This window comes from Ctenocephalides felis, unplaced genomic scaffold (assembly GCF_003426905.1).
Source record: "Ctenocephalides felis isolate EL2017-DRISC unplaced genomic scaffold, ASM342690v1 CF-g0.4_SCAFFOLD_03570, whole genome shotgun sequence".
Lineage (NCBI taxonomy): Eukaryota > Metazoa > Arthropoda > Insecta > Siphonaptera > Pulicidae > Ctenocephalides > Ctenocephalides felis.
The window spans coordinates 16360838-16386890 of record NW_020539724.1 but is presented as its reverse complement, the minus strand read 5'-3'; the positions used below and the strand labels follow the sequence as shown (position 1 = coordinate 16386890).

The window sequence follows — 26053 nt, the reverse complement described above, 5'->3', positions numbered from 1 at the left end:
ATTGTATATAATTATAAACTTATAACCAGTCTAGTAGTAGTATGATTAAGGAAATAATACATAATAGGTACAAAAAAAATATTAGGTGTAGAATTATATTCAACAGTATTTAGGCTTTTTTATTACACATGTAAAAATAATAGTAAAGTAATACCTTAGGAGACAGTACATTTTTAAAACTCTTACATCCAGTTTTTGAATTTCAATTAACAATCTAGTATATTCTTTCTATAAAAGAATTTAAAGTGTGATGTTTATTTTTCCAAATTTGAATTTCAAATTTTTTATCGTTCAAGGTGGTACCACTTTTAATTTTTTTTCCCGCGCGCACATGTTGCCGGCTTGAGTCCGCCAAGCTGTCAAAATCTTGAGCTGTCAAAATCATCAGTGACCTCGTTGTGCAAATTAATTGAGGTGCCTCACAAATTTTTTTTACGCAAAATTTTTAGTTTTACACAATTTTATTTAAAAATATACATACTGAATTAAATTAAAATAGTGTTTTTCTTATATAGTCATGTTACGAACTATTGTTCGAAGGGAACTAATAGAAAATGGACTTAAACGATGTATTAAAGGAAACGCTGTTAAATGTTTAGGGGTGCAAGGAATACAGTATAGATATGCTAAAAGGTAACGTAATATAATTAAATAATAATAAAACACATGTTGTATTCATGTACTAGTTATGTCATCGAATTAGTTTTATGAATATAAAGATAGCCTCTTGTGTATTAGATTATCATTTATCAAACATGATACGTTACGTCATGTGACAATGTTATGTCAGACTATTTTTAAATTATTATTTTGATCTTGTTTTTTATACTATTTTCGTCCTAAAGAAATCACTAACTCATATAAATTATCAAGGATACACGTGAGGATTATTTTTAATATCACTGGCGATATTGATTCAATTCTTGAATTAAATGCTTCCTGCGTAAAAGTCTTTTATTATGGTATCAAAACTGTTAAAAACTTATAAAATTCAACTTGTGTATTTGAAAATACAGTTTTGGAATTTTGTTATAATTTCACGTGATTTAAGAAGGAGAATCAATAATACTTTTTATTCATTTATATTCAATGATTTGTCTTGAAATACTATAGATTCTGAAATTAGTTTAGACTTTCAACTAAAACGGCAAAAACTTTGTTAAAAATACCATGGACATATATCTTTGAATATTTGATAAAAATAAAATAATGGCCAAAACTTTATTTAAAAATCCATGAATAGATCTTTGAATATTTGATAAAAATAAAACTTTGTTTAAAAATTTAATGGTTCATGGTCTAAAGTGAAAAGTTTTTAAATAAGTATAATGAAAGATTATTATTTCACAAAAAGGATAATAGCTACTTGACATGCAACTGAGCTTGTGTTTTTTGATTTAATAAAATTTCTAATGATAATGTTTCATATTTCTACCTTATTTCTTATATACAATACTATAATGAATAAATTTCACGTCATTGTAAGAGTTTCTAATTAGCAAGTATTAGCGAAATAATACTTTTAATTTTGCATATTTCAATAACTTGTGCGAAAAAATAGTACACCTGTTATAAATTTACGAGCAAGGTTACCTAGAAGTTTTTGGTTTTCCTCATAGTTTTGTCTCTTGTAAAACAAAATGTTATAGTATAATGTAAATGGTTATATATTTTCATAAAATCATAAAATAGTTGATGTATATAAAAATAGTTAGTAATAATCATAAAATTGATTTTTCTTTTTTTGTAAGTCTCCTAATAATTTTAACTTTTCTAACTCTTCTAATAATTCTAAAAGTCAATTAGAATATTTTAAAATATTCTTCAAAATATTGAATTGAGAATTTAATATTCAAGGTTTGTCATTGGAGAAATCTTTCCAAAATCATCTTCTATATATATAAAAATAAGTCGGGTTATCCTTCCTGACGAAATAACTCCAGAACGCACTTCGACAATTTTGCATTCGTTGGAAAGGTCTCGGGCTCCGCAAGGTTTATAGCTAAGAAAATTAGTTGTGCATGGCATTGTGCCTTAATGCAAGCTGCTGGAACTTCACGCACCGTAATTAAAAATTCGAGTAATGACATTAGTGAGAATTATCAGAATTATGCTTGGTTAAGTCACCATTCAATCAAAAATTGCTGGCGATTTTGTGACATACCAATGATTCCGACTGGTCTTCCGTTTGACTTAAAACGATTGCAATTTCCAGTTCGCCTTGCGTTCGCAATAACAAGTCGCAAGGCCAAACGCTTAGTGTTTGCGGGATAAATTTCAAATAGTTTATTTAGAAAATCATTGTTTTTCACATGGGCAGTTATACGTTGCCTGTTCACGAGTTGGAAAACCATCCGCTTTGTTTATGTTAACGTCAGACCAAAAAACAAAAAATGTGGCTTACCAAAGAGCACTTTAATGAAACGGATAATTTGCGGATTCACTTTCATTTACTTAGAGAAGTTCAACTAAAAAACACTTCATTTTTGTAATCGAAATAAATTCATTACTGTTGTATAATAAAATCAAATTTTTCCTTTTCAAATATAAAACAAACTAAAAATTTCTTCATCTTTCTCACGAAACCATTTAGTGGCAAAACGGAGTTCGTCGGGTTTGCTAGTAGTATAATAATATTTATACTATGATTTTGGAAAGATTTTTCCAATGACATACCTTTAGCTCTAAATATTTGATTTTACATAATTTCATATTATCAAAATATTTTTAGTAAAACCTTGAAATTCATTTTTTTAGACTATTTTATTCTCCAAATTAAAACCATATTTTAGACGATCATATATTTATTTCCTTTTTATTTTAAATTCATTAATTACAATCAAATATAACGTTAGATCTTTAATAATATTGAATAGAGTGTGCTACTTTATTCTTTCAGGATCATATTTACAGAAACTCTACAAGCAAGTGAAACCTTCCAAAAGCCCCTTTGGGTTACATATGATAATAGTTAATTATGTCAGATAAAGATGAAGTACATATAAACAAATTGAGTCTGAGATTAAGATTATGTAGATAATATTTACCACTTATAATTTACCATTTATATTTATATTTTTATTGGTATACATTTAATTTTATATTGTTTTCTCAAGGAATTTGTGTTAATATTAAATATGTTTATTTGCAAAGTTTATGAATTCCATATGATATATATATATATATATATATATATATATATATATATATATATATATATATATATATATATCATATAATCGTCGAATTAAAAAGGAGGTCAATATAGAAAAATTCTTTAAACTTGATGTGCATCCTCATTCAGTAATCAAACCAGGAAAAACCCAAAAACATACTATTAAAAATACTAAAGTTATCTAAAAGAACATCATAACTAATAAGTGATTATAAAAAAGAAAAAATTTAAAGAACATGTAAAATCCCAATTTGAAGTCATGTTTGCTCAACGACTTACAGAGCAATATTCATATTCTCTTCTACCTTTTTCTTTTTATTAATACTTACTTAATATTTGTATTAATACTTACTTTTACTTATATTTTTTAATCAACTATTAACGTAACCTAGTTATTGAAATACAAATAAAAACCTGTATATGAAAGAAAACTCTCGTACACAAATACTATTACTCATTCACATACTATTATATTTACAAACACTGTTATATACTCTCGTACTATTATGTACACAAATACTATTACTCATTGACGTACTATATTATATTTACAAACACTGTTATATACTCTCGTATTATTATATACACAAATACTATTACTCATTCACGTACTATTATATTTACAAACACTGTTATATACTCTCATACCATTATGTACACAAATACTATTACTCATTGACTTACTATATTATATTTACAAACACTGTTATATACTCTCGTACTATTATATACACAAATACTATTACTCATTCACGCATTATTATATTTACAAACACTGTTATATACTCTCGTATTATTATATACACAAATACTATTACTCATTCACGTACTATTATATTTACAAACACTGTTATATACTCTCGTACTATTATGTACACAAATACTATTACTCATTGACGTACTATATTATATTTACAAACACTGTTATATACTCTCGTACTAATATATACACAAATACTATTACTCATTCACTATTATATTTACAAACACTGTTATATACTCTCGTACTATTATATACACAAATACTATTACTCATTGACGTACTATAATATATTTACAAACACTGTTATATACTCTCGTACTATTATATACACAAATACTATTACTCATTCACGTACTATTATATTTACAAACACTGTTATATACTCTCGTATTATTATATACACAAATACTATTACTCATTCACGTACTATTATATTTACAAACACTGTTATATACTCTCATACCATTATGTACACAAATACTATTACTCATTGACTTACTATATTATATTTACAAACACTGTTATATACTCTCGTACTATTATATACACAAATACTATTACTCATTCACGCATTATTATATTTACAAACACTGTTATATACTCTCGTATTATTATATACACAAATACTATTACTCATTCACGTACTATTATATTTACAAACACTGTTATATACTCTCGTACTATTATGTACACAAATACTATTACTCATTGACGTACTATATTATATTTACAAACACTGTTATATACTCTCGTACTATTATATACACAAATACTATTACTCATTCACTATTATATTTACAAACACTGTTATATACTCTCGTACTATTATATACACAAATACTATTACTCATTGACGTACTATAATATATTTACAAACACTGTTATATACTCTCGTACTATTATATACACAAATACTATTACTCATTCACGTACTATTATTTTTACAAACACTGTTATATACTCTCGTATTATTATATACACAAATACTATTACTCATTCACGTACTATTATATTTACAAACACTGTTATATACTCTCGTATTATTATATACACAAATACTATTACTCATTCACGTACTATTATATTTACAAACACTGTTATATACTCTCATACCATTATGTACACAAATACTATTACTCATTGACTTACTATATTATATTTACAAACACTGTTATATACTCTCGTACTATTATATACACAAATACTATTACTCATTCACGCATTATTATATTTACAAACACTGTTATATACTCTCGTATTATTATATACACAAATACTATTACTCATTCACGTACTATTATATTTACAAACACTGTTATATACTCTCGTACTATTATGTACACAAATACTATTACTCATTGACGTACTATATTATATTTACAAACACTGTTATATACTCTCGTACTATTATATACACAAATACTATTACTCATTCTCTATTATATTTACAAACACTGTTATATACTCTCGTACTATTATATACACAAATACTATTACTCATTGACGTACTATAATATATTTACAAACACTGTTATATACTCTCGTACTATTATATACACAAATACTATTACTCATTCACGTACTATTATATTTACAAACAAACACTGTTATATACTCCCTTAAACAAATACTGTTACTCATTGACGTACTATAATATATTTACAAACACTGTTATATACTCTCGTACTATTATATACACAAATACTATTACTCATTCACGTACTATTATATTTACAAACACTGTTATATACTCTCGTACACAAATACTATTACTCATTCACGTACTATTATATACACAAATACTATTACTCATTCACGTACTATTATATTCACAAATACTATTACTCATTCACGTACTATTATATTTACAAACACTGTTATATACTCTCGTACACAAATACTATTACTCATTGACGTACTATAATATATTTACAAACACTGTTATATACTCTCGTACTATTATATACACAAATACTATTACTCATTCGCGTACTATTATATTTACAAACACTGTTATATACTCTCGTACACAAATACTATTACTCATTGACGTACTATAATATATTTACAAACACTGTTATATACTCTCGTACTATTATATACACAAATACTATTACTCATTCATGTACTATTATATACACAAATACTATTACTCATTCGCGTACTATTATATTCACAAATACTATTACTCATTCACGTACTATTATATTTACAAACACTGTTATATACTCTCGTACACAAATACTATTACTCATTGACGTACTATAATATATTTACAAACACTGTTATATACTCTCGTACTATTATATACACAAATACTATTACTCATTCACGTACTATTATATTTACAAACACTGTTATATACTCTCGTACACAAATACTATTACTCATTGACGTACTATAATATATTTACAAACACTGTTATATACTCTCGTACTATTATATACACAAATACTATTACTCATTCACGTACTATTATATTTACGAACACTGTTATATACTCTCGTACACAAATACTATTACTCATTGACATACTATAATATATTTACAAACACTGTTATATACTCTCGTACTATTATATACACAAATACTATTACTCATTCACGTACTATTATATTTACAAACACTGTTATATACTCTCGTACTATTATGTAGACAAATACTATTACTCATTCACGTACTACTATATTTACAAACACTGTTATATACTCTCGTACTATTATATACACAAATACTATTATTCATTCACGTACTATTATATTTACAAACACTGTGGCTATATTTACAAACACTGTTATATACTCTCGTACTATTATGTAGACAAATACTATTACTCATTCACGTACTACTAAATTTACAAACACTGTTATATACTCTCGTACTATTATATACACAAATACTATTATTCATTCACGTACTATTATATTTACAAACACTGTTATATACTCTCGTACTATTATGTAGACAAATACTATTACTCATTCACGTACTACTATATTTACAAACACTGTTATATACTCTCGTACTATTATGTAGACAAATACTATTACTCATTCACGTACTACTATATTTACAAACACTGTTATATACTCTCGTACTATTATGTACACAAATACTATTACTCATTCACGTACTACTATATTTACAAACACTGTTATATACTCTCGTACTATTATGTACACAAATACTATTTCTCATTCACTTACTATTATATTTACAAACACTGTTATATACTCTCGTACACAAATACTATTACTCATTGACGTACTATAATATATTTACAAACACTGTTATATACTCTCGTACTATTATATACACAAATACTATTACTCATTCACGTACTATTATATTTACAAACACTGTTATATACTCTCGTACACAAATACTATTACTCATTGACGTACTATAATATATTTACAAACACTGTTATATACTCTCGTACTATTATATACACAAATACTATTACTCATTGACGTACTATAATATTTACAAACACTGTTATATACTCTCGTACTATTATATACACAAATACTATTACTCATTCACGTACTATTATATACACAAATACTATTACTCATTCACGTACTATTATATTTACAAACACTGTTATATACTCTCGTACTATTATGTAGACAAATACTATTACTCATTCACGTACTACTATATTTACAAACACTGTTATATACTCTCGTACTATTATATACACAAATACTATTATTCATTCACGTACTATTATATTTACAAACACTGTGGCTATATTTACAAACACTGTTATATACTCTCGTACTATTATATACACAAATACTATTACTCATTCACGTACTATTATATACACAAATACTATTACTCATTCACGTACTATTATATTTACAAACACTGTTATATACTCTCGTACTATTATGTAGACAAATACTATTACTCATTCACGTACTACTAAATTTACAAACACTGTTATATACTCTCGTACTATTATGTAGACAAATACTATTACTCATTCACGTACTACTATATTTACAAACACTGTTATATACTCTCGTACTATTATGTAGACAAATACTATTACTCATTCACGTACTACTATATTTACAAACACTGTTATATACTCTCGTACTATTATGTACACAAATACTATTACTCATTCACGTACTACTATATTTACAAACACTGTTATATACTCTCGTACTATTATGTACACAAATACTATTTCTCATTCACTTACTATTATATTTACAAACACTGTTATATACTCTCGTACACAAATACTATTACTCATTGACGTACTATAATATATTTACAAACACTGTTATATACTCTCGTACTATTATATACACAAATACTATTACTCATTCACGTACTATTATATTTACAAACACTGTTATATACTCTCGTACACAAATACTATTACTCATTGACGTACTATAATATATTTACAAACACTGTTATATACTCTCGTACTATTATATACACAAATACTATTACTCATTCACGTACTACTATATTTACAAACACTGTTATATACTCTCGTACTATTATGTACACAAATACTATTTCTCATTCACGTACTATTATATTTACAAACACTGTTATATACTCTCGTACTATTATATACACAAATACTATTATTCATTCACGTACTATTATATTTACAAACACTGTTATATACTCTCGTACTATTATGTAGACAAATACTATTACTCATTCACGTACTACTATATTTACAAACACTGTTATATACTCTCGTACTATTATGTACACAAATACTATTTCTCATTCACGTACTATTATATTTACAAACACTGTTATATACTCTCGTACTATTATGTAGACAAATACTATTACTCATTCACGTACTACTATATTTACAAACACTGTTATATACTCTCGTACTATTATGTACACAAATACTATTACTCATTCACGTACTATTATATTTACAAACACTGTTATATACTCTCGTACTATTATATACACAAATACTATTACTCATTGACGTACTATAATATATTTACAAACACTGTTATATACTCTCGTACTATTATATACACAAATACTATTACTCATTCACGTACTACTATATTTACAAACACTGTTATATACTCTCGTACTATTATGTACACAAATACTATTTCTCATTCACGTACTATTATATTTACAAACACTGTTATATACTCTCGTACTATTATATACACAAATACTATTATTCATTCACGTACTATTATATTTACAAACACTGTTATATACTCTCGTACTATTATGTAGACAAATACTATTACTCATTCACGTACTACTATATTTACAAACACTGTTATATACTCTCGTACTATTATGTACACAAATACTATTTCTCATTCACGTACTATTATATTTACAAACACTGTTATATACTCTCGTACTATTATGTAGACAAATACTATTACTCATTCACGTACTACTATATTTACAAACACTGTTATATACTCTCGTACTATTATGTACACAAATACTATTTCTCATTCACGTACTATTATATTTACAAACACTGTTATATACTCTCGTACTATTATATACACAAATACTATTACTCATTGACGTACTATAATATATTTGCAAACACTGTTATATACTCTCGTACTATTATATACACAAATACTATTACTCATTCACGTACTACTATATTTACAAACACTGTTATATACTCTCGTACTATTATGTACACAAATACTATTACTCATTCACGTACTACTATATTTACAAACACTGTTATATACTCTCGTACTATTATGTACACAAATACTATTTCTCATTCACTTACTATTATATTTACAAACACTGTTATATACTCTCGTACACAAATACTATTACTCATTGACGTACTATAATATATTTACAAACACTGTTATATACTCTCGTACTATTATATACACAAATACTATTACTCATTCACGTACTATTATATTTACAAACACTGTTATATACTCTCGTACACAAATACTATTACTCATTGACGTACTATAATATATTTACAAACACTGTTATATACTCTCGTACTATTATATACACAAATACTATTACTCATTGACGTACTATAATATATTTACAAACACTGTTATATACTCTCGTACTATTATATACACAAATACTATTACTCATTCACGTACTATTATATACACAAATACTATTACTCATTCACGTACTATTATATTTACAAACACTGTTATATACTCTCGTACTATTATGTAGACAAATACTATTACTCATTCACGTACTACTATATTTACAAACACTGTTATATACTCTCGTACTATTATATACACAAATACTATTATTCATTCACGTACTATTATATTTACAAACACTGTGGCTATATTTACAAACACTGTTATATACTCTCGTACTATTATGTAGACAAATACTATTACTCATTCACGTACTACTAAATTTACAAACACTGTTATATACTCTCGTACTATTATGTAGACAAATACTATTACTCATTCACGTACTACTATATTTACAAACACTGTTATATACTCTCGTACTATTATGTAGACAAATACTATTACTCATTCACGTACTACTATATTTACAAACACTGTTATATACTCTCGTACTATTATGTACACAAATACTATTACTCATTCACGTACTATTATATTTACAAACACTGTTATATACTCTCGTACTATTATGTACACAAATACTATTACTCATTCACGTACTATTATATTTACAAACACTGTTATATACTCTCGTACACAAATACTATTACTCATTGACGTACTATAATATATTTACAAACACTGTTATATACTCTCGTACTATTATATACACAAATACTATTACTCATTCACGTACTATTATATTTACAAACACTGTTATATACTCTCGTACACAAATACTATTACTCATTGACGTACTATAATATATTTACAAACACTGTTATATACTCTCGTACTATTATATACACAAATACTATTACTCATTCACGTACTACTATATTTACAAACACTGTTATATACTCTCGTACTATTATGTACACAAATACTATTTCTCATTCACGTACTATTATATTTACAAACACTGTTATATACTCTCGTACTATTATATACACAAATACTATTATTCATTCACGTACTATTATATTTACAAACACTGTTATATACTCTCGTACTATTATGTAGACAAATACTATTACTCATTCACGTACTACTATATTTACAAACACTGTTATATACTCTCGTACTATTATGTACACAAATACTATTTCTCATTCACGTACTATTATATTTACAAACACTGTTATATACTCTCGTACTATTATGTAGACAAATACTATTACTCATTCACTTACTACTATATTTACAAACACTGTTATATACTCTCGTACTATTATGTACACAAATACTATTTCTCATTCACGTACTATTATATTTACAAACACTGTTATATACTCTCGTACTATTATATACACAAATACTATTACTCATTGACGTACTATAATATATTTACAAACACTGTTATATACTCTCGTACTATTATATACACAAATACTATTACTCATTCACGTACTACTATATTTACAAACACTGTTATATACTCTCGTACTATTATGTACACAAATACTATTTCTCATTCACGTACTATTATATTTACAAACACTGTTATATACTCTCGTACTATTATATACACAAATACTATTATTCATTCACGTACTATTATATTTACAAACACTGTTATATACTCTCGTACTATTATGTAGACAAATACTATTACTCATTCACGTACTACTATATTTACAAACACTGTTATATACTCTCGTACTATTATGTACACAAATACTATTTCTCATTCACGTACTATTATATTTACAAACACTGTTATATACTCTCGTACTATTATGTAGACAAATACTATTACTCATTCACGTACTACTATATTTACAAACACTGTTATATACTCTCGTACTATTATGTACACAAATACTATTTCTCATTCACGTACTATTATATTTACAAACACTGTTATATACTCTCGTACTATTATATACACAAATACTATTACTCATTCACGTACTATTATATTTACAAACACTGTTATATACTCTCGTACTATTATAATCGTTATGTTTTTTGTTTTTAAAGATTTATTTCATTTATATTAGTTTATACATACATATTTCTATACAATTTATATAATCATGTATAACTATCCCACGATATAAATACAAAAACTTCTATTTAATACTAACTAATAAAAAGAAAATGTACTTATAAATAAATTTCTAATCATGGAAAAAATAATCACTAAAAACCATATTTACAATAAAAATATTACATAATACATATTACTTATATGAATGGAAAATAATCAATAGACTAATAACATATTAGTAGATCTTTGTCATATTTTATACTTGATTATCTTATTATTGATGATGGTAGCTTGTACTTATTGTACCAATATGTATTGTCATTCGATCCAATATTACATATATTAGGATTTAATTTAATTAAGCAATTGGTATAAATTTTTTTAGAGATAATTGTTATAAAATCTCTCACTAATGTACATTAGTGGAATCATGTAACAATTTTGTGCTAATATAATGCATATATATTAGATTCTTTGCTTGAACTATAACAAATCTTAATGAAACATGCACACCTAGTAGTAAATATGTAAAGTTCAAGGTATTTTCATTTTTAACTTAATGCACAATTTGATTTTTGGTGTGATGTTAATTAAACATTTTTTGTTCCTATAATTCAATTTCATAAAGATGTGGATATCCCATTACCTATATTTATGATATATTGTATGTTCCTAAATTTAATATCATATTTCTTTAACAGAGATCTGACACAACTGCCTCGGCGATCTTTGCACAATCCAAATGAATGCAATAAGAATCTTGTACGAAAATATTCAAATGGAGCATTACCTGAACATTTCAAAGTGCTTTTGCCAGCACTGTCACCCACCATGGAGATGGGAACCATTGTCAGTTGGGAAAAGAAGGAAGGAGATAAATTAAATGAAGGTACAAAATTATATTCCTTAAATATATTGACTTCTGTCTCATCAATTTTCAAACTTAAAACGACTTCCACTGGGTTGTATTGAAAAGTCGTATCTCTACACATTAGTCATCACAATTAGTGAATGCTTCTTCAAACAGATCAGAAACAGATAAGTAATTACATATATAGAAATTAAAAACTAGTTAAGTGTGGTACTTTCATATGCAAGTTTTGTATCGTCTCTCAAAATCGTCTTGGGATCACCAAAATATGATCCAAACTGGTATCAACCATCAGGATCACCAAAATATGATCCCTGATCAAATATGATTCTTGTTTAAGTATGATCCAAATACCAACACAGATACTAGATAGAATATAATAAAAACCGGGCGCACGGATCAACCGATTTGAATGATTCAAAAAACATTCGATTCTTATTGATAGGGAGTTGTGCTGATTAGTTTTTGGCAAAGGCAGGTCCAGTCGTTACGAAGATATGGACCAAAGAGTGCAGAAAATAGAAATCTAGTTTTTGAGAGGAGTATCTGATTTGAATGGTCCAAAAAATTTGTAATGATTAGGAGAAGAGGTGATTAGTTTTTGGCAAAGGCAACTCCAGTCGTTTCGAAGATACAGAGCTAAATGTGCAAAAAATTGCAGTTTTTGAGAGAACTAAGCGTCCGAATTAAATGATTCAATGATTCTTTTTGCTTGTTTTAACAAAATAATTGATTTTGGAAAGAATTATTTCAATTTTTTTTTTTTTCATTTTTTTTAAACATCAGACAATGTTACAATATTTATTATAATCTATCTGAAAACATTCAATATTTCTCGAACATTTATTTCGTTACGGTACGGGAAGTTCCAGCAATTTGCCTTAAGGCACGATGCCATACACTCCACTAGTTGAGAGAACTGATCAACCGATTTGAATGGTCCAAAAAACATTGAACTCGTAATGATAGGGAGAAGAGGTGATTAAATTTTGGCAAAGACAGGTCCAGCCGTTTTGGAGATATAAGGCTAAATGTGCAAAAATTGCAGTTTTTGAGAGAACTGAGCATCCGATTTGAATGATTTAAAAACAATGTGCTTGTGTTGACGAAACGATTGCTTTTCAGGAAAGAATTTTTTTATTTAATTATTATTCAATGATTTTTTTTTAATATAGAAAAATAATTCGGACATTAGTTCTAAACATCACTTAGATATACATACTTCAAATAATTAATTTCAACTTTGCAATTTAGTCTATATAATTCTTGGAAATATTAGACAGTGTTATTCATCTTAAATCCGATTGACTAAGTTTTGTTTATTTACTTTTAATAAAATAAGAATAATGAAAGTTACATTATTTATAATAATCTATTTGAAAATATTTAATATTTCTCTAATATTTCATTAAGGTACGGAAAGTTCCAGAAATTTGACTTAAGCCATGATGCCATACACCACTAGTTATTGAATTGATGGTTATTCCAGGTTCATTAGTTTGGCGAACGTTAATAGAAGACAACTGTTGTTCTACGAATTTATTAGATTTTAGCCCAATTCGAAGAAAACCCAGCTAGTCATATTTACTAATTGTGATCTTGCAGATATGTTTGCTGCCCGAAAGACAATTTTCAGTTAAAATCATATTTAGATATTAATTTTCAACTAATAATTGATATCACTACTTCTTGATTCGGAAAAAGATTTTGTAACAGACAGACAGACAGACAAAAGTTTTTATTGCTATAATTGAACATACATTTTACATTGTTATTTGTTATACATATTTGGCTACCCGTAGGTACTTTATATATCACAGGTGATCTTAATATATAAGGAATATTGATTGTGTACACAATATGTTTGTATGCATGTACTAAAAAAGGGAAAATGAACTTTTTCCCAAAAAATACAACTTCTCTGTAAGATTTTGAAACACCATACTTGCAAGAGCAAAGCTTTAACCACTAGGCTACGAATAAGCCACGACCAGATCACTGATAGCAGTGTCCCAAATTCTTCATTATTTATAATATCACATTTCATATTATCCAATGAGTAACAGTTTGTATTAGGTTTCATAAGTGTTATTCTTATTAAACATCTTCAGTCTGTCAATTTATTATTTGAATCATCAAGTTTATCTTTTAATTATCAGTTGTTAGGAAATTGGATCTCGTTCTGATTGTGAGTTTCGGACAATTCGAATTATCCAGACAATTAAAAACATGTTGTGTCTAAAAATTCAACAAATTCAAGCATGTCGTGTCTGTTGTTTAGTAATACAAGGAAAATATGGAATGATATAAGATAATATTATTGATAAATTTGGAACTACGGTTTTGTTGTTTTTAGCCTGAATGCGTTCTGTTGTTTTGCAGGTGCAATATTTGAAAAATAATATCCGCTGTTATTCGAATTACAATAACTTATATATTATGTATAAGAATAAGAAGCCCATGACTTCTTATCTCCCTTGGTAAATTGAGCTTTTAGTGAGAAAACATGAGTATACAGAATATTTTTGTTTCCATTCTAAATTATGCAAGTTATTAATATATAAAAACTAGTGGGGTGCATGGCATCGTGCCTTAAGGCAAATTGCTGGAACTTCCCGTACCGTAATTAAAAATCTTGGTACGGAACTCCAAAAAAAATACACAAAATGTGTACATATTATTAAAATCTCTATAAAATATCTGGTTTGATGCACATATGTCAAATAAACATTTTTGACCGTCAAATGACATTTTTATAACTTATTTTTATTGAGAGTCCATAACCGCTGGACCTGCTTTCCCAAAAATTTAATCAGTTCATCTTGTCAATACAAGTAAAATGTTTTTTGAATTATTAGAATCGGACGCTCCGTTCTCTTAAAAACTGAGTTACCGTTTTTGGCACTTTTTGCCCCGTATCTTCAGAACGGCTAGACCTGCCTTCGCCAAAAACTAATCAACACGTCGCCCTATCAATAGGAATCGAATGTTTTTAAACCATTCAAATCGGTTGATCCGTGCGCTCGAAAACGTGGACGAAAAATTGTATCCATACATACATACACACACTCATATCCATTTTTTCTGAGGTATGCCAAAATGTTCAGAAACCTTCAAAACGTACAGAAATGTAAAAATTTTCAATTTCGATTTTTGGACGATTACAATAACTTATACTACGGAAAGTTAATTAGTTGTAAATGTGTAAATAAACGCCCTTATTGCGACTATAAAATCTATAAATTTAAAACTTTTAATTTGAAAATAAAGTTTTCGTTTTCACTAAAAGCGAATTGCAGTTTTTTAAACAAAATGTATTATCTAAATTTATTTTACGCATTTCATTTTAGTATTTTACTTGTATCTAAAAATGTGTTTTATTTAAGTGTGGACGTCAACGGTGATCAGTATGGAATACAGCGCGTCCGTTATAAAATATATGTGAAATATAGGGTTCGTTCCATCCGAGCCAATCTGACAGTCCGAAACTGTTTCAAACTAGACCAAACTCAACCAAACTCTTTCTGATTTTTTTATGGCAGTTGGCAATGGTTTGGTTTGGATACATCCAACGCGTTCGAACTCGGAGCTCACTCGATAATAATAATAATTATTATTTTAATACATAAATATATATATATATATATATATGTATATATTAGACATATTTTAATAAAATATAACTTAATTATCAATGAATTTGCTTATTAATATTTCCTAGTTATATATCGTTATGTCGCTTTTAATCTAATATTCTACAATATTTGGACTCCTGTAAATTCATTAAATTTTTAATGTTCTATTTGAGATTAAATAACATTATATTTTAATCGTATTAAATTGCGGAGTTTTTGTTTGTGCCGGGTACAAACACAAAATGATAGTTTCAAACGTTTCAAACTCATCGGACTTGATGGAACGCATACTGACAATCCGCAACAGTTTGAAATCCGAAATTTTGGATGGAACAGAAAAAAGTGTTCTGCGCATGCGCGGACAGTTCCGGACTGTCAGATTGGCTCGGATGGAACGAACTCATAGTTAATCTGACATAAAATAAATTAAATAAAATATGAATATTTTTATTATTTCTTTATTTAACAACATAATATATATTTTCCATATCTCAGTCTGGCAGAAGTAAATAATAAAAATATAAATATAAACACTTTGGAGTCAAACGATTCACAATGACTTGAAACGTCGAGAAAACTTAAACCTAGTGAACCGGATTGTCTGTCACAACATATAAATCTGTTGAAAACATATTTAACTTCTCAATCAGAAAATTATGTTTTCTTGCAAATTTGTAAAATTATATTACCCCAAAAATTGTTTATTTAATTTTATTTAGATATTTTAAATTATTCTAATATTATTTATTAAATTCTAAATTTATAAAAACTCTTTTTGCGCAATAGTTTTGTATACCAGATAAACTAAAAATAGAAAATATAAACTAAATTCAAATTCAAATTAAATTATAAATAAATGATTAAAATTTAGGTAAATTTTTGTTGGTTTTATTTACAAATTTGCTAATCTAGTGACTTATCTATGGATCTAGTTATTTCAATCAGTTTTTATGTACGTAATACCATGGGGTAAAAAGCAAATTCCCCTAAAAAGTTTGATTTTGTGCTGTACGACTGTGTTAAGAATCAATAATCAATTATTATTTATAATATAGTTTATTAATAATATACCCCAATATTGTGAAAAATTTTATATTTGCGTATAATTTTATCTACTTAATAATTATTTTCCTTCAGCCTCCGAAGAGTATATATTCTCGTGTTTGTTTCGCCGCTCCTCATTCGCTCGCGTTCGCTCGGCCCGCGCGGTTGTAGACGTGTGTCGGTGCAGGACACTTCAACAGTTGCTTAGTGATATAACAAAACAGTAGTGCACGGATAAATTTGACAATTCCGTATTTTAACAATCAATTATAAAGTGAAGTGATTTGTGTTATTTGTGCAACATGACTATCATAATTTTTCTGGTCGACACATCGGCTTCTATGAACCAGAGAGCCTCTCTAGCAGGCCCTCATACGTTCTTGGATATAGCAAAAATGACAGTTGAAATGTTTGTGAAAATGCGTCAAAAGTATCCAGACAGCCGTTTTGACAAACACATGCTTTTAACTTTTGAAGATCCTCCTTACAATATAAAAGTAGGCTGGAAAGGAGCAGCCACTAGCTTTTCCCACGAACTTAAGAACTTACAATGCCATGGAATGACCAACACTGGAACCGCCTTAAAACATGCCTTTGATCTGCTCAACATTTACCGCTGGCAAACAGGAATAGACACCTACGGCCAAGGTCGGAGTCCTTGTCTTCTAGAGCCTTCCATCGTACTTTTGATAACCGACGGTGGAAAAACTTCTACCACCTTAGGAGTACATAACGAATTCAACTTACCTATGAATTTTGCTGTACCAGGATCTGAATTGACACGCGAACCCTTCCGCTGGGACCAAAGACTATTTGCTCTGGTTCTACGTCTTCGTGGCACTCCAGCCGTGGACAGGGACCCCGGATTAGTTGCTAGTGACTATTCCCCAATTAATGCCATGTGTGAAGTTACTGGTGGTCGTTCTTATCGTGTCACTTCCCATCGTATATTGATGCAATGCATTGAAAGTTTGGTGCAAAAACTTCAACCAGGCGTTATTATTAATTTTGAGCTGATGGGTCGCGATTGCCCCAGAATAGATTATAGTCAAAGTTCCGATATATGCCGTTAAACCTGGAGACGGGAGTAAAAGTTTGATAGCCTGGCATTCCTGCAGGAAAAATGATATATGTTCCCAGAGCTATAAGCAGATGCTTGGAAATTGGCCTATACCTGAGTCCTTCTGGCCTGATGTGGAGCAATAGTGCTCCTTCTAGATCGGCACATCCTGTAGTAAAATTTTTTTGCGCGGATCAAGTACCTCTGGTCATAGAAAATTTACCTTTTGATAAATAGAAATGGAGCCGAGTCCTTTGACACAGTACATATTAGAAAAGAGAAATCAAGTACCTCTGGTCATAGAAAATTTACCTTTTGATAAATATGAAATGGAGCCGAGTCCTTTGACACAGTACATATTAGAAAAGAGAAATCCAAATGTATGCTGGCAACTGATGTGGATGCAATAGTGCTTCCTTCTAGATCGGCACATCCTGTAGTAAAATTTTTTTGCGCGGATCAAGTACCTCTGGGCATAGAAATTTACCTTTTGATAAATATGAAATGGAGCCGAGTCCTTTGACACAGTACTATTAGAAAAGAGAAATCCAAATGTATGCTGGCAAATTTTATAGAAAACAGTTCTAAAGGTTGTGAAACAGATGCTCCTTTGGATATTTAAAGGCAAATACACGTTAACTTGTGTGAATATGTTTGTTTTGCCATATAATTATCCAGTGATTGTTCCTTTGCTTAAAGATTTTTTTTCAGTCACAAGCAGTGTCCAAATGCCGTCTGGAAAAGCCAATTTGATGATTATTTAAAAGCATGCCCCTTTATTACGCGTCGTATTTAAAGAAAGCTTTAGAAAAATGGGTGCGACACCGAAAATAGCAAATATTCTTATTCCTGAGTTTTTGGAGAATTCGATTAGTGAATTGGTGTTCAATTATCTTCAACGAGTGAAAACATTAGCCAAAATTGAATTTAAAAATTATGTACCGATCCTAAACAACAAAGTAAAACCAAAGATCTAGTGAAAGTGTGGCACGCTCGCAATTTGACAAAAGCTTAACATCACATCCGTTATTGAAAGATTCATATGGAAAATTGAGAGAAAAAATGCATGACTTCAATACATTTACCGTTAATTTAACTCGAAGCGATCAAAAAACTAGTCGCAGTTTTAAAATCCTTTTAATATATCCAGAAATGTTCTGGTCGATCAAGTTAAACGTATGAGGGCTAATTTTTTGCAGAACTCGGTATCACAAACTGAAGTTATAGATGAGGATACCTTGCATTCAGTACCAATTGGGTACATGTCGAATATAATGAGCATCTTAAAAATAGTTGCACCATAAGAGAAGTAGAAAATACATTTGTTAGAACGAATTGCTTTGGAAACCCATTTAAAGCTGATAGGCGAATGATTGTCGATGAAGCTGATTTTGATTTAGCGTCTTCTTCGGCAAGACCCACGAAACGATCATTGATATTTGATCTGCGAATGCCTCCAAGAAAGAAGGTAGGTCCTCTGCCTAAAGATTACAAGTACGGGGATCAGGAATTTAGAAGACATGGCTCGGAAGTCTGAGGAATATTCATAGACGCGGTGAACCTCTCGTAATGGACGTTGTTCAATATGATAAAAATAGAGAGCCTAACCAAGTGCAATTACCACGTTCTCCGCTGCGAACCATCAATTTCAATAATTTGATAGAAGATTTCAGAGAAACCTTATTAAGATCAAATAACTCCCGTTTCTCTAACCAAGAACAAGAAATCCTTGCAATTCTTCAAGCGCAATTGAATCAAAACGAACTAATACTATCGAAATAAAGCTGAATAAAAATGAACTAATACTGCCGAAATAAAGTTAAATAAAAATGAAACTAAATAATACCGAAATAAAGCCAAAGAAAAAGAAGAAACTCAGCAAGACGAGAAAAAGCTTTAGCAATAAAAGACCACAATATGGCCGTTCGAAAAAAAGTATACAAAGAAATTCGTAAACCTGGCCGAAATTTTGCTCCTTTATTTGACCATCTTGATGATCTGCAAGGGATTTGTTTCTACGTTGCGCATTACTGAAGGAATTATTCAAGAAGCTCTTCGGTTCAAAAGAAGAATTTTAGCTGATATGTTGCAAGAGTTTTTGAATCAAACAAAAATGGGATTACGGCCAAAATCGAAGACGTTAAATATCTTCAAGTGATATCTTAGTATTATCGATTATAGTTTTATGCATTTAACATTTTTATATATATTTATATTAATATTTTACATTGTATATTATAATACAAATAATGTTATAATTTTGGTTACAGTATAAATAAAAAACTTCATGAATAAATTTTTTTATCGATTGAAATAAACTTACTAAAATGAATAATTTTGGAAATTTTACAAATATATTGAAAAGTATTAACTCTCAAAAATTGTAATACTAGATACTAGATTTACATTTTTTTATTCATTAGCGGTTGATGAACCATGAAAGACAAGGACTTGGAATCATATTTATTATGTTATTGATTACGGTTTGTTTATGAATGAATAAACAAACAAATAAATAAATAAATACATCAATCTGAATAATTAACTTACGATAAAGAATTACGTAGATATGATTATATTAATAGAAGTAAAATGAAATAGGAAATTCTGGATAATATCTAAATTAAATAAAATTATATAAAATTTTGCAAATTTTCAGAGCTCATAGATCATGGTTTTACATAAAATAGTAAAGTATTTGTACGTCTACGAATAGTGGTTTAATTATAAATTCGGTATGATGCTTGTTTTTCTTTATAAAAACATACTTTGTTTCTTAAAATTTATAAAATTTAAACTATTTTTGAAACCGAAAATCAAGCGCTTTTCATAAATTTGTACTAAACTGAATAATCCCTAATAATAATGTTAATAAATATTAAATTGATTATTTTAGCAAAACAAAATGGAACTTACAAATAATTTATTTTTTTATTTAGTATTTTTATGTTTTTACTGAAAAATACCATGATCTATTATTTGATTATAATTTCTATTATCTATTAATTTAATATGAAATATTATTTTGTTTTTATTTACCAGGTGACTTACTGCTGCTGAAATTGAAACGGACAAAGCGACCATGGGATTTGAAACACCAGAAGAAGGATTTTAGCAAAATTATAGTTCCAGCAGGAACAAAACGTGGCTATCGGAAAATTAGTTTGCATCATCATCGTCGACAGTGAAGATAAAATTGCCGCATTCAAGGATTATAAATTAGGTTAGAATAAAATGTTTAATTAATAACAGATTCGTTTATTTTTTCTGGGATAATCTTCTTTATCACATTCTTTACAATAAACCGGTAAACTAATTAGAATTTGTAAAACCATGTAAAATTGCATATTTTCCTACGTGTAGATGAGTCAGCTGCTGCTCCACCAAAAGCTGCAGCTCCAGCTCCAGCACCAGCACCGGCTGCTCCAGCGCCAGTATCTCCACCTCCTGCAGCGCCAGCGCCAGAGCGCCTGCTGCACCAGCGCCCACTCTCCCACCAGCCACTGGAATGAAACCAGGCAGAGTATATGCCAGTCCTATGGCCAAGAGATTAGCTGAGCAGCAGAATATCAGATTGCAAGGTATTATATTTTCAATAAATTGTTATCTAAACCAAATTATTATAATTGTAAACCAGAAATGTTTGTACACAGGCATCTATCCAGTCATTAAAAACAAAACTGATTTTTTATAAAAAAATTGTTGAAAATATTCGAGACATTTCGTATTCTAGTTTTACTCTTATTTCTTCTGTACATAATCATACAAATTATCCAAGAAAAGCCACGCATAATGAACCAAAACTTGTATAACAGTCATGTTTATGAATAAGAATTGTGATTTGAAAATTTTAATCAAAATTAATGATGGTTATATTTAACATTTATCATTTAACAGCAACCATGCTGAGCTATGAAATAGAACTAACAATTGATTGTTGCCTGTTTAAACAAAACATTGAATGGATGGCTGTTTAAAAAACATTTTTGTTTACAATTATATGTATATATGTGTACACTATATATATGACTAAAGAATAGTTACACATTCTTTATAGTTCGAAAAATATATTGAGCTCACTGACCTTTTGTCTAGTGAAATCTTTATGTTACATTATTATAGATACTAATTAATATCTTTATTTTTATTTGTCATGGTTTCTTATTTTAAATATTTATATATTTAACACTTTAAATTAATTTTAAATACTTATATGATATTATTCTATTCTAAATTCTTACATAAAGACCAAATTGGAACAATAACTTCTTCAGGATGCAAGACCTTTAATATTGTTTTATTTTAAACAAATATACATTTACTATGTTCAATTTATTCCAATTCATAAAATATAAGTATTTAAGATAGGAATAACTTCGATCTGTATCCCCTTTTTTCTGGATGGAGTGCAATTTTTGAATATTTCAATGTAAATTTTGATTTTCAGCTCGACTGAAGCGAGAAGGAAAATTACCAGCGCAAGGTACAGCAAATATGAATCTTCTAACAAGCAAAGATATTAGTTTTTTTTAATTTTAACAAATTCAAATTGATTTATTTATTAATATCTGTTATACACATTGAATTTGATATAATTTGAGTAGATTTTAATATAAAATTGTACAAAATGTTATGAATTGCATTCCATCGACTTAAGAGGGACAAATGTGCTTAATGATTGTGATCGTGTGTACTGTTAAATATATATTTATGAGATAATAGGATGAAATATTCACAGGATTATTTAAAATCTGCTTTATTATATATGGCATTTGAATGAACACATACCAAATTATTTATTTGTCTGGTTTGATAGTTCTCAGTGATTTGTCTATTTCTGTGTTGCATGTTTTTAAAACTGATAAAATTGCTTTATATTTTTTTAAATATTTATTTGGACAATGTATTATCTCATGGATATCAAAATATATATTTCTGGCTTCCGAAATATCTTGTAACTATATAAATCTACATATATCAATAACATCTCTTCCTGCACGCATCATTTGTTCCTCTTCTATGTCGATAGGAAGCGGTTCTGGAATGTATGGGTCAATAACATCAAAGGATTTACCAGATTGGCACAACAGTCTGCTGGGGTTGCTGCTCCACCAGCTAGAGCCGGATCACCAGCTCGGGCAGGTCCCGGTCCAGATCTAAGGTGATAATAGAAATATTAGATCCATAAACTATATCAATTTGCAAGTTTAAATTTTTTTAATTTTGAATTGTTAATGAAAAACTAACCATAGATTGAAGCAAATTATATTGCAAATGCAAAGATACAACAGCAAAATTATTTTGAATTTTTCATAAAAATGAAAGGGCAAAAACGTTGTATAAAAATGGTTGTCTTCATTAATATATACAAAGTCCATTTTTCTTTTTGTAAGGCCAACTGGCGGTTTTATAGGTTTTTTAAATTTTTTTTATATACATTATAATGTATATATATGTATGTATGTAATATATATATATATATATATATATTTGAAATTTTACAAAAGTTTAACAACATGAATACTTTGTTATTGGAATTTATGCAATAATAATTAAAAGAGCTATATATCATAGTATAATAAACTTATATTTTAGCAAACTATACAATTCTTCAAGCTAAATTGTTTATCACATAATTACCTCACGAAATGTTTCCTTAACAAAAATTTATTTTCCCTCAGAGTCCTGCTCGTGTAAAGCCTTCAGTACCAGGCCAACCTTCAAGCTACCTGGACATACCAGTTTCCAATGTCAGAGCGGTTATTGCCAAACGTTTATTGCAATCCAAAACCACAATTCCTCATTACTATTTAACAATGGAGATAAATGCAACAAAAGTTCTAGCCATAAGGGAAAAATTGAATGAACAACTCAAAAAAGATAAAGTGAGATTATCGTTGAACGATTTTATGCTCAAAGCCACAGCCATGGCTTGCAGGGCTGTTCCAGAAGTTAATAGTTATTGGATGGGAGATACAATTAGAGAGTAAGTAGTAATATATATTTGTCGGGTTAATGTTTTTTAGTCTTCAGCTGTACGAAAATAGTTATTCCTTTATGTTTCAAGATATCCTAATTATTTAGAAAAGAATGATATTAGTTAGTATATTATATATATATATATATATATATATATATATATATATATATTAATAATAATAATAATATATTAGTATAAATGATGAATAAATAAATGAATGAATAAATGATATATTATAGTATATGCCACATATTCATGGTTTCTAAAATGTTCTTATAATTAATATGCAGATGCAAGAAGATCAAAGAAAAATATATTTATTAGTATTCACATAATTTCTACTCATTTTTTTCTATACCAAAAATCTTCCAATTTTATTCAGTAAATTAATTTTATTTTCATTAGTTTGCATTGTAGTTGTATCTAATTCAGTTCTTTGTTACCTGACTATTTGTTTATTATTTTTCTAAATAATAATTATTATTTATTCTTTTAGATTCCAGAATTGCGATATATCAGTAGCAGTAGCAACAGACAAAGGTCTATTCACTCCAATTATTTTCCAAGCCGATAACAAAGGTTTAGTAACAATTTCACAAGAATTGAAAGCTTTAGCAAGTAAAGCGAGGGAAGGTAGACTGCAGCCTCATGAGTTCCAAGGCGGTTCCATAAGTGTATCCAATTTAGGAATGTTCGGTAAGGGATGGAAATAATAGTTTAATAACTAAAGCTGCAAAACAGAATGCTCATTGAATGTATTCTTTTTAGATACAACGAATTTCAGTGCAATCATAAATCCTCCACAATCTGCAATATTAGCTATTGGCACGACGCAATCACGTTTAGTTCTAGATAAAGAATCAGAGGAAAGGGTAAGCATATATTATGGTATAATATATATATATATATATATATATATATATATATATATATATATTAGGGTGGTCCTTAGCAAGGACATTTTCGAATTTCTTTGCTCCCAAGGGCGCCAATGCTTCCAAATGAATAAAAAATGAATCTCTAATATTATTAGTTCTTAATATAAACATTTAGATAGAGCGCACGCCAATTGAAAGTTTCTTATATTTGTTATTAGCATACGTCATTAAGTAAATTGTTGCGCCATCTGTCGACACATAAGAATATTTATTTTTATATTTATATTTAAACCACTTAACCTTTATATATATATATATATATATATATATATATATATATATCTAATAAAATTATATATATATATATATATATATATATATATATATATATTAATATTAATATTATATCATTATTCATAAATTTGTTAATTTTGTGTCCAGTTTCCGTGAAGACACAATTGTAGAGGTGACTCTGAGCTGCGACCATCGTGTGATTGATGGTGCGACGGGGGCCAGA

At 28.2% G+C, this 26053-nt stretch overlaps 1 protein-coding gene across 1 annotated transcript; it reads left to right on the top strand.

The window, feature by feature from the left end:
• Positions 1–391: 391 nt before the first annotated feature.
• LOC113382750 (dihydrolipoyllysine-residue acetyltransferase component of pyruvate dehydrogenase complex, mitochondrial-like) lies at positions 392–26053 on the top strand. Its single transcript, XM_026620979.1, is given in 12 exon segments — positions 392–633; positions 12770–12964; positions 21730–21788; positions 21791–21901; positions 22042–22142; positions 22145–22259; positions 23708–23754; positions 23757–23820; positions 24385–24664; positions 25155–25354; positions 25427–25530; positions 25978–26053. Coding segments are annotated over 12 exon segments (1401 nt in total). The 5' UTR covers positions 392–517; the 3' UTR covers positions 25987–26053.